Genomic DNA, 16,371 nt, shown 5'->3' on the forward strand with positions numbered 1-16,371 from the left:
TAGATCAGCATCTAGGACATGAATTCATTGAGGAAACTATTAAAACATTGATATGTTTTCAGAGCTATCTGAATAAAAAAACTTCTTTTTTCTGAAGATATTTCAGACTCATTTCAAAACCACTGAATGCTTAGTTTAAGAAAATCTTAAGTTCAATTTTTATTTGTGAAATGTGTAAAGGAATTTCATTTCACAAAATATTTAAAGGAAATTATGTGCAAGCATCATTTAAACCATAATAAACATGAATCATTGATGCATTTAATTGACTTTTTTCTTTTATCCTTTCAGGCTCCATTAATAATACAGAGAGTAGAACAGTTTGCCTTTATGATAGAGGAGAAATGGAAATGGAAAGAATGGAAATACTTATTTAAACTGACATCATCTAAGATGGTAAGTAGAAAAGATGTGTATTAGATGTAGGCTTCTCATATATGAGGAGCTTTAGTCCCAAAGATAAGAGACAATTACATCTGATATACAGATCATTTCTCTTGTTCTAGAAAAAGCAGTTAGTTGATAAAACTGGAAGTGTGTTGTTATCTCATTTTTTTTTCATATGCAGTAAACCTTTTAGGAGATTATAGTTTTAAATGGACTTTAAAAGAAATCTTAATTAAGTCTATTTTTTGTCTGATATACCTTATAACTGCTTTTGTAGAGCAATATGAATTGTTGTACTATCTTGTACTTCATTTCTGTCATAAGACTTTTGTCAATAAACTTTTATTTTTTAAATTAATCAGAGAATCCACAAAATGCACAAAACCATTTAGATTCTCATGATTACAAAGTATATATAGTGCATTGAATGCTTTCATTTAAAATGCAATATAAATATGACTTATTGTCTAGGCCTGGACAGTGAGTAAACTATGCAGCTACAGACACACTTTACAACCAGCAATCAATGAGTTAATAGAGATAGTCAACAAGGAGGAGTTTACTAACTCATTATCCATGCTCGGACTCACATCAGAAACCAAAGAAAGCTCAACCAAAGAGGAAAGTAAAAAATCTACAAAATATGCCAAAGTAAGTGGATGATTTAATATCTTACAGATACTTATATGATACTGTGGCTCACTTTACAAAAATATATTATTATATGACGAACATTTCACATGACTTACAATCCATTTAATGAGGTTCACCACTCAGTTTCAAAATAACAAGCTTTAATAACACTAGTATATATTGAAAGGGGATTAATAAAGGAACCAAAAAAGCAAAAAAAATTATATAGGTCAATGTAAAATTGAGAATGGAAATGGGGAATGTGCCAAAGAGACAACAGTGCTTGTTTTCTAGATATTAGTCATTGAAATTTTGGCTGAAAAGAGTTCACTCTTGATTTTTCATAGATTTATCATTGACAAGTTTAAGTTCTCAAAAACTATTAAAAAATAACAAGGATTTTATAAAAATTTACAGATGGCTTATAATTATACAAGTTAAAGATTTATAAAAAGAAAATTGGGGTCAATGGGCAAAAATTGGTAAGGTATTCAAATGGATAAAACCAGAGGATTCCAAAAATCTGACAAAAATCCCAAAACATGACAAGCAAACATATTTAAGTCATAAGATTAGTAACGAAACTGCTCTTGCTTGAGATCTCATGAAAAAAATTGTTGATTGATGGTTTTCCAAAAGGAATTATTAAAGGAGCCTTTTAAAAAACCAACTTATATACTCATAAGATTATTGACTTCTAGTCATAAGGTTCTTGTACACAATCTGTATAGTTTGATACAGGGTCATCACAACAGGCTGGTGTTGTCTAAGATGATAAATGTATTTTAAACATTCTTTTATGGTCTCATGGCAGTGAACTGAAGACATGTCGAATATTGTTAATCCTACACTTAAAATCCAACTCAGGATTTATCATTTAGAAAATTTTGGGTTTACAGGTCATGTTGATAGTCCCTGTTTAGGGTATATTCTTATGACAACAGGAGATTTTTCATTACATAATTGTCATGTAATAAATTGCTGTAGGACATTTTGGTGCTATGAATATAAAATCAGTCATATATCTAAATAAACACATGCAAGTTCATTACTTAATACTGTTAATATATAGGAGTTTTGGCTAGTTTGCATTCAATTTGTCTGGCTGACCATTGTACTGTTTGTCCAACAATTATTTCCAACACTCTTTTCTCAGGTATTTCTGTGAAGTTCTGTCACAGTATTTGGTCAGCAAATTAAAAATAAGGTATATTTTCTGATCTGTCAGACATCTACCTCCTGTCATATGATAGATTGGATATGCCAATTTGTTGTTTATATTCTATAGATTGTTTGTATATTTTCAGTTAAGTTCTGTGGAATCCTTATGCATATCACCCAATGCTAGAGATAGTCTAACGGCCAAGAGGGCATTAGATTTATTTAAAAAGAAACAGAAAACAGACATGGTATTTGAAATCATTATTATACATGGTAAGTATAGGAGATTTTCTGGTATATTGACATCTTTTATAAAAATGAAAATTTGTTATATATGGCGAAATTTTTCACATATATCTTCACAATATACCAGAAGATTAATCTGGCAATTAATATTTTTGTTTATACCTGTATGCTTAAAAGTTGTGTCCATACTTGTTCTAATTTCAGATTTCATAAATAAAAAGAAAATTTCTTCAAACATTTTCTTGACAGGATTAATATTCAACAGCATAGTGAATTGCTCAAAGGCAAAAAAAAATTTAAGTTCATTAGACCACATTCATTCTGTGTCAGAAACCTATGCTGTGTCAACTATTTAATTTTAGATTTAAATAAGTTTGAAGAAGAAATCTTTAATTGATTTGTAAAACTTGACATTTGTTTTGTGTAAAAAACCCATATAATGTCAAAAATTTGATCACAATCCAAATTCAGAGCTGTATCACGCTTTTAATGTTTTGTCCATACCTGCCCCAACTGTTCAGGGATCGACCTCTGCGGTCGTATAAAGCTGCGCCCTGTGGAGCACCTGGTTTGTTTTTGTTTTCCAAAACAGAAGTTTGCATTTTACATGAAAGTTTAAATTTGTCAATATTAAGCAGCATTCTTAATGGTGGAGACTAATTTTTATCTGGTTATTATAACTACTAATTATAAAAATCTTAGTGATTGTAGTTTTTTGTGTTGCTTGAATTGAAAAATTAGAATGTTCAACCATCTCATTTGAGACCTTGTAAATTACTTAGATACTGGTGACACTGTGATAGACCATACACATGGAGATCCCATAGAGAAAACCGAATCTGACAGGGATACAGATCACTATGAAATTCCTGCTCATTGTGTCATATTAGCAACAAGATGCCGGTGGTTCCAACGGGCATTACTTAGTGGTATGAGAGAATCCATAGACAAGTGAGTATTGTTAGACATTGGTTTCTTTTGAAAACAGTGTCATACATTCAAGTTAACAGCTGAGTTTTGTAGAGATGTGTGGTGCATGAAGAGTTGACATGATGTATGTCTTTTGGTCCTTTTCTGTTTTTGCCATTACAATGTCAGTTTTTTTGCCATGAATTTGAATGACCCTTTGGTATCTCTCTTTTATGCTCAAACAATATTTGAAGAGTTTGTTTAATGGAGATGACCTTATTCAATTATAGGAAAAGTAACTAGATGCATATAAGAACAAAAAAATACCTATTTTAAATTGTTAGAAGAATTTGTCACATAAATGTTGTCTATATATGGTCTTATTTTTAACAGATGTTGCACATAAAAAAACTATTTTTAGATCTATGGAAAAAGTTGTCATGATTTTCAAAAGAAAACATGATGGTTTAGCTGTAAATTTCATATTTCATATGTTCTTTTCTTTGATTATTTTTAAACAGATATATCATGTTCAGGAGGGGTATTTGTGAAAAATACCAGACAAGAGAATGTTAAATTTTGCGAGCCGTAAGGCGAGGGAAATTCATTCTCAAGACGTATTTTTCGCAAATATCCCTCATGAACATGCTTTATCTGTTTAATTACACCGAATGTTAATGTTCAAAAACGCATTGATGATCGTGACGTTACAAGCCTCCAGTCGGATAGAGTATTTTTTGGCAAATACCACGGCAGAGAGGGTAAAAAAGGCATATCCTTTTGGCAAATACCCCAGCGGCAATTAAAAATGAACGATATTCTTTGATAACAGTTAATTGGTGAAAAAATACCCTAGCTATCAACCAATCAAAACCCAGGATTCTTACATAAGGTGTAATTATAGCTAAAATTTATGCTTGATATTAAATAATGATATTGTTCATCAGTAAAATGAGAGTTTAACTATAGATTTCTTTGTATATAGGAAAATAACGATCCATGATACCAACCCAGAAGTGTTCAACCTGTTCCTAGAATTTGTATATGGAGGAAATCTAGATACATCACACAGTTCACCAGAACAGCTTACTGAACTTCTCACGTTAGCTGATAGATACGAGGTAATATTACTATACAAGCTTGTAATTTGTAGGTTCAGTAGGTGTCTTGTTAATATTGTAAAAATTTGATGATATAACAATAAAATTGAGAATGGAAATGGGGAATGTGCTAAAGAGACAACAACCCGACCATAGAAAAAAACAACAGCAGAAGGTCAGCAACAGGTCTGTCATTTTCTGATGAAATATGAATTATAATCATTGTATAAAATTGAAAATAAAAATGGGGAATGTGACAAAGAGCACACAGAGGCATGCTTCAGCTTAGTTATCTTAAGTTATAGATATTCTGAACAAAAATGTTACAGATGAATTTTTATTTGAAATAACTTCAATTCTGTCGTAGTTGTTTTAATGTTATTTTCAAACCTACTGCTTTCTGTTTCCTGTTGTGAAGCTGAAAAATAACTCATCATTTTAAAAGTAAATTCATAGGAAAGAGATTATTGAAATCACAATTGAAAGTCAAGTTATTGAATTTTTTAAAACAGTCACTACACTTGCATTACCATAGCTCAACTATTATCTCATCGTTTCCTTTCAATCCTAGGAATAACCTATAGAAATACCTGTAACTTTTATTTCAGGTGGACACATTAAAGAGTGTATGTGAGCATGCGTTGGGAAAACATGTCAACAACGAAACAGCATTGTATCTGTTCAGTATGGCAGATCAACTCCAAGCAAAGGCATTAAAGGTTTGGAAAATATTGTTTTAATTGAATTACTAAATCTGTTTTGAAGATTTCAAACTTAGTTTTACTGATATGACTTAGGAAAAAACTAGAAATGTTGATTCAGTTTTATTGTTGTTAAAAAAGAACTTACAAAATACAAGAAACACACTATTTTTGCAGTATTTGAAAGTATATAAACAGTTATACAACTAAAACCTTCTTATAATAAATGATATATATCAGCATTATACAGTTAAAACTGGTAACAATAAAGCCCTTTTTAGATAAAAAATTTGTTTGAATAAATAGGAATTCAATTTATATTAAATGCAGAATATTTAATGCATGTCATCAGTTCAGTTCAGATAAGACAATGTTAATGCAGGATTCATTGTAATACAATTCTACTTGTTTTTTTAGGAACAGACAGTGTCGTATATACAGAAACATCCTGTTTTGATGGAAGGTGAACTATATATAGAATTACCTCAAAATCTGAAGAATGAAATACAAGCATTGACAAATGGGTATGTTTGATGATAAGAGCAAGTTAGATAATGAATACTTATTGACTGGGTATGAGTGGAATGGTAAGTTAATGTCCCAGAGGTGTAACTATTGCCCTGAGGAAATGCCACTGTTTGATGATTAGAGCAAATTAGATAATGAATACTTATTGACTGGGTATGAGTGGAATAGTAAGGTAAAGTCCCAGAGGTGCAACTATTGCCCTGAGGAAATGCCACTGTTGGGTACTGCACTTAAGTCAAACCTAGATAAAATAGGTAAACCGCAACGTCTCAACTCCCCTGTTATTTTCAAAATCCTCCATCCTGTAGCTGCATTTGAAATTCTGCTAAACATTATGACACGTACGGTCATATAGTTTCATCGCGGTACAATAGTTGGAAACTATTGACTGGTCAAATAGTTCAACGCTTGCAATTTGAAAAATAGTCAAAATATTGTGTACTTATTTTATATAGAAAATGATAACTGAGGTATAACAATAGGTAATAGTCATGATGTATAAAAATATTTATTGCTATTGTTCCTTGTAGAAAGTCTCTGAATATGCATGGCAGCTAGGCCATAAACATTGATTTATTGTGAACTCAGTAGCTTAGCCACAGCTGATGACATGGATAACCTTTTCTTCATCTTCCCACAAGACATAGTCCAGTTGATCAGTACAAATAAAAAGATAATTGAAATACTGTACTTTATGCTTGTAAATTTGATCTAGAACTTCCTATTACTATTTATAGCTGACATTTCTATATTTTTCAGAGATGATTCCAGTGATCAAGAAACTCCAAATGTTGGTGATATTGAAGATATGATTCATAAGGTGGATTTAGCTGCTGGGGTAAGTCATTTTCTATTACAGTTAACTCTCGTTGTCTCGAACTCGGTTGACTCGAAAGTTCGGATGAGTCGAAGTTTTCACGTGGTCCCGAACTTTATTCCATACAAAAGTATGTAATTCGACTCCTGATGAGTCGAAATTGGATGAGTCGAAATTTCGGTTGAGTCGAACTAAATTTACGGTCCCAAGGTTAACAAAAGCATTCAAAATTCATTTTTTATCTCGAACTAATACACATATGTCAAAACATGACCTCCAGGATTTAAATGGATTGAATTGTTAATCTGACAATACATGTGTAATTAAATTTCCGGTCACTGACCACTGTATTGATTTATGACATCCTATTTCCATGAGTGTTTACCTAAGATTATCTTTTATAGATTTTTTATAAATAATTAGTGATACATTGTTAATGTTCATGAAAAAGTATTTAAAATGTTTACAAAACAATGAATTTGTGATTTACACTAATGAGCTTGGGTGTGTATAAAGTGAGGATTATGGCTTCCGTTGATGATCACCTAAAAACTACTCAAATGGCGTCTTTAATCTTGTTATATTTTCTTTTGAAAAGAAAGAGTGAGTGAGATAAAACAAAATGAATAGAAATCTAAATTTTCTTTAATCTCTTGTATCCGAAAATAAACAATTTTGTCAGCTATAACCGACCTGAATAAAGAAACTATCGATTTGAAATTACTCTCTTGGAAAAGCCATAGGATTTTTTTTTTAATTGAAACAATTGAATAAGCAGGATAAGTAAAAATAATGTCATTATAATAATAAAAGACTGTGACATACAAATACATCGATCTAATACTAGAATATCGATCCCCTTGCCATATTCAACCGGATTTAATTTAGCTTTACCAAGCTAACCAAGAGTTGTGTCCCTTAGATTGTCGAACTTCCGGTGTTCGTTTGAGTCGAACTACGTGTATCTCGAAATATTTCTCTGGTCCGGCTGACTTCGACATAACGAGAGTCGACTGTACTTTGAAAATCCCTAATAAACATTATCATATTTGTTTCTACATGCAATGTTTATACTTTAATGTATGCATTACAGTGTTTTAAGATTAAAGTTTTATGTATTATTTGTCTACGACCAGAAAACAATTCTAACTAAGTTGTTAGACACAGAAAACGGAAAGTTGATGTTTGTTAATTTATCATTCTAAATTGAAATGTCTTTTAAAAACAAGTTTTGTCTTGATCAATGTAATATTACTCTTATGAAAAGTACCTGGTTATACAATATCACATGCCAAAACTTTAAAATACATATCTGGTAGAACATACATTTAAATCAGTTTTTTTTTTTATTTCAATACAGGACTTACTGAAAATAGTCACATGATTCTTTTCTCTGCTGAAAATAGTCAGAAAATAGCCACAGGATAAATTTCTCAAGATTAAAGTAACTGAGCAAAATGTTATATAATCAAATTATTGCAGTTTTTAGTAAAACTTTCTAACTGGCATTGTTATAATTTTATTAAGTTTATAGTCCACTCAAATTTGATTTTAGATTATCTTCCATTTATCTTTCCTCAGACACTGTCAGGTTCGACCAGTTCCTCTTCAACCACATCCTCTGTGTCAGACTTGAGGATAGAAGATCCAGCTAGATTAGAAGCCTGTGTTCACCAGATGAAGGAGATCGTAGGTGATGACGTCAGTGATGAAGACCTAATGTTACATGTCATATCAGCTGATTACGATGTCAGTCGAGCCATAAACTTTTATTTCAGTTCCTTGTGATAATGTTTGAAACTAAATCAGCTGATTACAGTGTAGACAAGCCATTTATTTACATTATTTTGTTGATTTTTTGTGACTTTATTATCTGAATAAGTGGATAAGCTGTTTCTTTACCACAGTTTAAACAAATCAAATCCTGTTCACAGAATGGTAGCAGATAGATAATGTCAAGGGGTTGTACACAATATTCCCAAAATACCATTATGTAGGAACAATTTGCACATATCAAAATGAAAGCTGTTGTGATTTGATTGATAAAAACAATTTTGATTCATTTAAAAATGGGTTCAATATCTCAAAAAAGATTTTACATTATTACCTGCTATTGCTAAAAAGTGTTTCTATTCTTACATCAAAGTTTAAGAATCTTTTTGTGTAAAATTTATTAAGCTTTAAAAAAAGAACTAAAACGTGTGCTTTTGAAAGGTTAGTGCATACAAAGCTGAATCTCAATGTTAATTTTGCATTAGTAATCTGTGGTTTGGAAACAGTATAAATTCACATTCACTATTTCTGTTATTTGATTTGTTAGTTTGATAAATCGATCTGACTTTTTGATTTATTTAGATGCACTATTTTAAATAAATAATAATAAGATTATTTTTCTTATCACAAAGTTGTAAAATGGTTCACACTCATCAGTATATATATACTTAACTGAATCATGAGCTTAAAAAAAAGTCTGACTAGCTTCTCCCTAACATGTGTTTCAGTATTTCCCCTTTGTAGATCCTTTGTAAATGTTCTGGATACATAATGACTGTTGATTGGTTCACACTTCCATTTGGGTAATTGTCTTTAAATCTGTAGACACCATGGATATAGCCTTTGTTCTAAGATTGGACATTTGTGTGCATTATTTTGCTGTACGAACATATTTCATTTATTTTTTGGTTTTCTAAGTCACCTGTTAAGAATGATATTTACACTCGTTTTGATTAAGAACTTTTTTGTGTTTAATTATTTTAATATTTAGTTGATTATTATATAAAAAAGACTTTTGACCTTTACCTAGAGATGGACAAAAATCACCATTTAGAGTTAGTTAATTAAGTGGTAGTAACATCTCTGTATATTCATTATACCATGGACTCAGGGTAAATATTATAGTATAAACAAATCAGTATTGATAATTTAAAAAGAAGATACAAAATCAAAAGAAAACACAGACATCACTATGGCTAAAGGAAAAAGTCAAAGAAATAAATAAGTAAAATCAGAAATTATTGTGCATCCATAACAACTGGCAAACATGAGAAATCTATCTAATTTATGCGATTTATTAAATTTTATGAAGAAATAACACTACTTAAATAGTGCATGCAAGTTTTTATTATTATTATAAAACAAATTATGTATATAAAAATTGTGAAGAAAATCTTTGTTCAATTATTTATAAACCATTTTAGAGTTATTATAATTATGAGTTAATTTATTATTTCTAAGACTGTGATCAAATTTGGGAAAACATGTTTTTATTGTTTGTTTTGTTTTTGTTGCAAGAACAAAGGTGTAAATAGTCTTGCTTTTAGAATGACCGGTTTACTTATATATTGAATATGTGTCAAAATGATACATAAAGGACTGGATTGTGTAATTATCCAACACCATTATAATGTACAAAGAAGGAATGTATATAACATATTAGAAACAGTGTTTCTAAAAATAGATTTATATACGGCTTCTTAGTCCATTGTCATAGGGACATAGATTTATTTGTAATTCCAAATTGGTTGTGAATGAAAAACTTTTGATACATAAAAGAAGAATTTGACTGTGATATGGTTTATTGGTGGTTGTCAATTCTATTGCACAGAAACACTAATAGACAACCACTTACAAAATTCCTTACTTTGGACAATAGTACATAAACATGGTACAGGGTTGAGCTTATTTATTCACCATTTGTGTACATTGTTCATGGAATATTTTCTTCTGCTTTGTAACATAGTGATTCTTGATGAATCTAAATTATTGATTGTAAATTAAATTAAATAAGCCTCCATGTTATAGATCTGATTATTGGTCACCAATATTTTGGTTGCCATGAAAAGTATTTCATGCTTTAGTTATGTTTGTTAAAACTTTTTGTTTATAAAATAAAGGTTAGTTTCCCAGAGATCCATAGTAATAAAACAGTAGTATCTGACCTAGATACACATTTATTAATAGTAAAACAATGTTTCTTAACATATGGATAATACTGTTCTCTCTCTCCCGTAAGGAAGGAAGTAAGTTTTAGAAATCAAGAGTTGTAAGTTGTCAATACTATTTTTATACTACCAGATAGGTAAATAGTAAAATTCTGACACTAAACAGCCCTGGACATCATATTCAGGTGCACCTTTTAGCCCAGGGAATATAGAACATTCCTGTTATATAGTAAACCAGTTCTTTGATGTTTGAGTCAGTTTAGCCTTACTTTACAGTTTAATGCCTGTGTTACAAATTTAAGTAAGATATGTTGACATAATGTGAGACTTTAATTCACACTTTGATCATTCTTTACTAATTTTTATTGTAAGATGGGGATGTAATTGTACACAGGGAAATTTCGCTCATTTCAAACAAGCTTAAACTCACATTAATTTAACGCAAAAATTACATGAATTTCTTTCATGTGAAATTCATGTTAATTTTCAAAATAAAGTTTTTCAGATAACATGTAAATTTTCAAATGTAATTAAAATCCTGATCATTACCAATGTTATTTTTCAAGTTCACATGAAATTCACGAAAGATTCTGAGAGTGGAAAATTCTAATAATTCTGTGAATCTTTTTCATTTATATTTTTTGCTTTTCTAACCATTTACTATTTTTTTCTTAGACAAGATTGGTTGATCATCAGAAATTAATAATAAGTTTGTTATTAAAATTACAAAATATATCCTATAATTGTAATCAACTTATTCTAAAATCACAGATACTTGTATACTGGATCTGTTGTATAAAAACTGACTACTCTGGAACAGTTCATACAAAAGGTAGATATTATAATCTCCACAGAATAGTCAACATGTTGTTTATTTTTATTATCTTTTTGTGGTAATATGTATGTTTGTTATAATGAAACCTTATTTATTATGGAGTACTGTTTAAAAGCACATGTTTCCATTTATACTTTTTGAACATTTTATGTAAATAATGTTTATAAAACAAGAATTTAGTGTAAAATTATAACTATTTATTTTTTTATTCTTTGTTGTTTAAAAAATGGTTTTCCTAAAAGTTACATTTTTTTGATAAGCACTTATTTTCTATATAAATGAATCATAAATGCTACTTGACACTAGATCGAAGCAACTTAATTCTGATTGGTTATTGGTACATTTTTGTATTTCGGTAGTGGCATAACAAACCAGCTACATATTAGGTTCTTAATCGAAGGCTATTTTGTTCTGCAATCAGACCTATCATTATTTCCTCCTTCCTTAATCTTAGCATCAAACAAACTAAATTTTAATATTTTTTCCGTTCAATGATGGTATATATTTTTGTTTTATTTTATGCTATGATAGCCTTGGAACAACAGATTTTTATATAAGTCTAACACAAACCTTTATTTTTGAGACTATATAATTTGTATCTTCAGATTTGTATTTTCATTGAGATAATCATTAAAAAAAGTAAATAAAACTTAAATTTATGGATGTGGGGATTTATATGTATATTTCAGCTTAAAGAATTGATATCAGAGATATTATATTCAGTCAATGTGTCATCATAAACAAGGGAGATAATCTTAAGAGTTGTACACTGTAGCAATGACCACAAACTGTTTATTTTATTAAGCTTCAGTCATTCTCTGTCTTTATGTATTTCATGTTTTTAAGGTATAACACTAGCGAAGGAATTAATTGAAATAGAGATCAAATGTATTTATTTACTGCAGATGACAGTTTTTTCTTTTTATAAACATATTTTTATGACAATAGTTTTTCTGAAAATACCAATTTTTCTATAGTTTTAATTATTTTATATACTAAATGATTGTGACGATAGATTCACTTAAAAATTGAAAAGAACAGATAAGATGTTTATAAGCATAATCTGATAAAATATCTCTGAGTTTTTATCATTTCTTTATTTAAAACAGTGGTGTTGTATTTCCTAGTAATAATTATAACAAACTAAAGATTTAAAGCAAATGTAGCAAAGTATTCTGCTTTAATTGTCATTACTTTCTTATATTTAACATTCTACTATTCTGGTACTTTCTGTTTAAAATGAAAAAAAAACATCACTGTCAAACCTGGGCAAAGAAAGCACTTACTTGGTATCAAGATAATGCCCCTTATGCCTGAACTTATGTTTTTTTTTAAATTTTGATAAGAATTCAGTTGCTATGTAAAAAAAACAAATATAAAGAATAAAATCAAATGCGCTCTGTCATTCCAAGGAGGTTGGATAGAATATATTCTTTTCTAGTGTATTTTTTATTGAAACTAAACTTTCAAACCAGGACACGTTCTAATCATCATTTTTACATATAATACATGAAATTTGTTAAATCAAGAAAATGCTACTTTTAGTCTTAGTAAATTACAGAATTTCCGCTAATCATCATGAAAATAATTATTTATGAAGCAAATTTATCTCAAATTTCATCCTTGGAAATTAGATGTTTGTTTTATTGTCTAATTTTAAATGAAAGATACACATATTATATAATTTTTTTTGGAACATGTAGAAAATAGAATCATTAACAGCAACTGTAGTTATTTCTATTTAAAAGCAGTGTTGGTTAACAAGCATTGTATTTTATTTTTCAGCTGACTAGCTAATTACCACCTATAGAACATATAACACAAATATCAAGCTCTAAAAATTAAAAGTTTTTGATTCTTTACAATAAGCTTTGCTATAACTTCATGTAGGCTATGTAGTCTTGCAATTACAGAATATTCTAAGAAATCAAACATAATTGTGAACATGAATATTTAGCAGTTCAATAAAATATTTTTATTCTTGGAGTCCATATTTATTGCATTTTCACAGTACCTAAAGTTTGCTTTTTACATGAGGTGTGATTGAGTTGTATCCCTTTCCATACTGGTTAAATTACCTACCAGATATCTTTGTTTAAATGGTAAAACTTATTTGGGACCCTCTCTTGCTTCCTATCATTATCACCTTTAGTTCAAAATATACATCAGCTGCACTTCATGCAAAATTTTATCCTTTCTGAAATAAGAATTCTTTTGAAGAGGTAAAAGGTACCAAAATAGGCAATCACTGTTCTCCTCAGAATATTTTGTCAATCCATCAGATGTCATGACATTTCCATGTAACTGGAGAATTAGTTTGGTAAATGGTCTTCAGAGCAATAGTGTTGATTAGATTTTTTCTACAACTCCAATAGTTTGCATGGTAAGGACAATGAAACTTCCAGACAAATGATTAAGGAACAATGGAAGTAATAAAGAAATTCAGTGTTGTTTTTTATGCCCCTGCCATAGTAGAGGGTGCATTAAGTTTGATCCTTTTCCGTCTGTACATCCGTCCATTCTTCTCAAACTGTTCTCTAACTTTAGTTTGCCTCAACTAAATTCTATGAAACTTATACACAATGCTTATTACCACAAATACAGATCAAGTTTGAAATTTGGCGGAGTCACATTAACCGTTCTAGAGTTATTCCCCTTTACAAATGGAAAAATTGCTGATATATTTTGTTTCCATTCTTAGACTTCAGTTTGCCTCAACCAAATCCTATGAAACTTATACACTGCTTATTTCCACAAAATACAGATCAAGTTCTAATTTGGGTAGCATCATTTTTACCATTCTTCAGTTCTGATAATGTCACTTTTAAAACTTTATATGATATGAAAGTGGGGGCATCATCTGTCCCATGGACACATTCCCCATTTAATGTCTCGCATGACTGAGTCAAAAAGCAAGACATAGGTAAGATGTTTTTCGCTGTTAGCAGCGTCGGCGGCTTCAACACTGTATTAGTTTGTGATTAGGTCTAGTTTATGGTGAACCTTTAGTGGTAAGTCAAAGATATTTAGTATGCAGTTGTATAAGAATTGGCACTTTTCATTACCATGGAGATTATTTGACCCCCTCCCTGTTAGTTATGGTCTTTTGACTTTGAAATTTTTGCTTAGTTTTCATGTATTAGTTTGTGCTTAGGTCAGTTTATGGGGAACCACTAGTGGAAGTCAAACATATTTAGTATGCCGTTATATAAGCATTGGCATATCTCATTTCCATGGACATTTTTTCAGCCCTGCCTTCTCAGTCATGGTCTATTGACTTTGAAACTTTTGCTTAGTTTTCATGTATTAGTTTGTGATTAGGTAGGTTTATGGAAAACCACTAGTGGTAGGTCAATGATATTTGGTATGGAGTTGTATAAGCATTGGCACATCACATTACCATGGAGATTATTTGGCCCGCCCCCCTCAGTTATCGTTGATGGACTTTGATACTTTTGCTTAGTTTTCATGTACTAGTATTAGTTTGTGATTAGGTAAGTTTATGGGGAACCACTAGTTGTAGGTAAATAATAATTGGTATGCAGTTGTATAAGCATTGGCATTTCTCATTACCATGGAGATTATTTGGCCCCGCCCCCAGTCATGGTCTATTGACTTTGAAATTTTTGCTTAGTTTTCATGTGAGCTGCGTCGGATAGAAATCGACCTTATGCAAGTGGATGTACACATATACATATCTAAGACTTTGATCGATTTCTGAATGACTAAGATAAAAATCTGAATTTTGGTCCGTTTAAAAGGGTTGTCTTCTTATGTAAACCTACTTTTGGAACAAATAAAGACTTTCCGTAGAAATTATTTTTACCCACAATATGTTAACAGAGGTATTGATTTTCGTTTGCATAAGGTCGATTTCTATCCGACGCAGCTCATGTATTAGTTTGTGCTTAGGTCAGTTTATGGGGAACCACTAGTGGAAGTCAAACATATTCAGTATGCAGTTGTATAAGCATTGGCATATCTCATTTCCATGGACATTTTTCAGCCCTGCAGTACGTCAATGATATTTAATATGCAGATGTATAAGAATGGCATATCTCATTACCATGAAGTTTATTTGACCCAAACCCACCCACTCCCTCAGTTATGGTTTATTGACTTTGAAAATTAGCTTAGTTTACATGTATTAGTTTGTGTTTAGGATTGTTTAAAGAGGAACTACTTATGATAAGTTAATGGTATTTGGTATGTAGTTGTATTAGGATTGGCATATCTCGTTTCCATGGAGATTGTTTAGCCATGTGCCTTCAGTCATGGTTCATTGACTTAATATTTGCAAAACTTACATGTTTAAAAAGTATTGAACCCAGACAACTGGTTCTCTAGAAGAAAGATACTATGTATCCTCTAAGTGGAGTGTAGTGTCTGCAATCTCAAAGATACTATGTATCCTCTAAGTGGAGTGTAGTGTCTGCAATCTCAAAGATACTATGTATCCTCTAAGTGGAGTGTAGTGTCTGCAATCTCAAAGATACTATGTATCCTCTAAGTGGAGTGTAGTGTCTGCAATCTCAAAGATACTATGTATCCTCAAGTGGAGTGTAGTGTCTGCAATCTCAAAGATACTATGTATCCTCTAAGTGGAGTGTAGTGTCTGCAATCTCTAAGAAGCAATTAGATTTACATAGGTCAATCGGTCAATAGAATCAGATTAGTTATCTTCATAGATTGTTGGAGTTTACAACTTATATTGTCCTAATTGTCTTTTTGAGTAGAGCGGTTGAGCATTGTTCTGGCCTAATAGTCTCATAAGCTTTCAAATGTGAAAATTGCTAATTAAGTATAAAAAAAAAATCCAGTTACAAACTGAGATTTGTCTTTTTTTTTCAATCTATTTATATACTGCAATTGTGGATTTTTGTTCAGTCAAATTGAAGTTATTTATATAAGGACCATAACTCCTGAACAGCAAAAATATCAATATCTTTCTTTACCTCCATTTTGTCATCTGCAACAACATATGAGATGCATCGGACAGAAAACGACCTTATGCAAATGAATATCAATACATGTATCCATTAACTTAGTTCAGGTTGACAAAAGAAAAAATATTTAGGCTAAGTATGTAACTATTTGAAAATTAAGTAGGTAA

General features: G+C 30.5%; 1 protein-coding gene across 1 annotated transcript in view; it reads left to right on the plus strand.

Moving 5' to 3' along the window:
- Positions 1-13,244, plus strand: part of LOC139489523 (uncharacterized) — a 38,284-nt gene extending 25,040 nt beyond the window's left edge. Inside the window, exons 14-22 of the mRNA XM_071276017.1 lie at positions 292-396; positions 859-1,038; positions 2,328-2,454; positions 3,210-3,378; positions 4,322-4,457; positions 5,045-5,155; positions 5,555-5,661; positions 6,425-6,503; positions 8,064-13,244. Coding sequence (XP_071132118.1) covers positions 292-396; positions 859-1,038; positions 2,328-2,454; positions 3,210-3,378; positions 4,322-4,457; positions 5,045-5,155; positions 5,555-5,661; positions 6,425-6,503; positions 8,064-8,270 — 1,221 coding nt within the window. The 3' untranslated portion in view covers positions 8,271-13,244. The remainder of the gene's footprint in view (positions 1-291; positions 397-858; positions 1,039-2,327; positions 2,455-3,209; positions 3,379-4,321; positions 4,458-5,044; positions 5,156-5,554; positions 5,662-6,424; positions 6,504-8,063) is intronic.
- The last annotated feature ends 3,127 nt before the right edge of the window (positions 13,245-16,371 follow it).

Source organism: Mytilus edulis, chromosome 9 (assembly GCF_963676685.1).
Source record: "Mytilus edulis chromosome 9, xbMytEdul2.2, whole genome shotgun sequence".
NCBI classification, from domain to species: domain Eukaryota; kingdom Metazoa; phylum Mollusca; class Bivalvia; order Mytilida; family Mytilidae; genus Mytilus; species Mytilus edulis.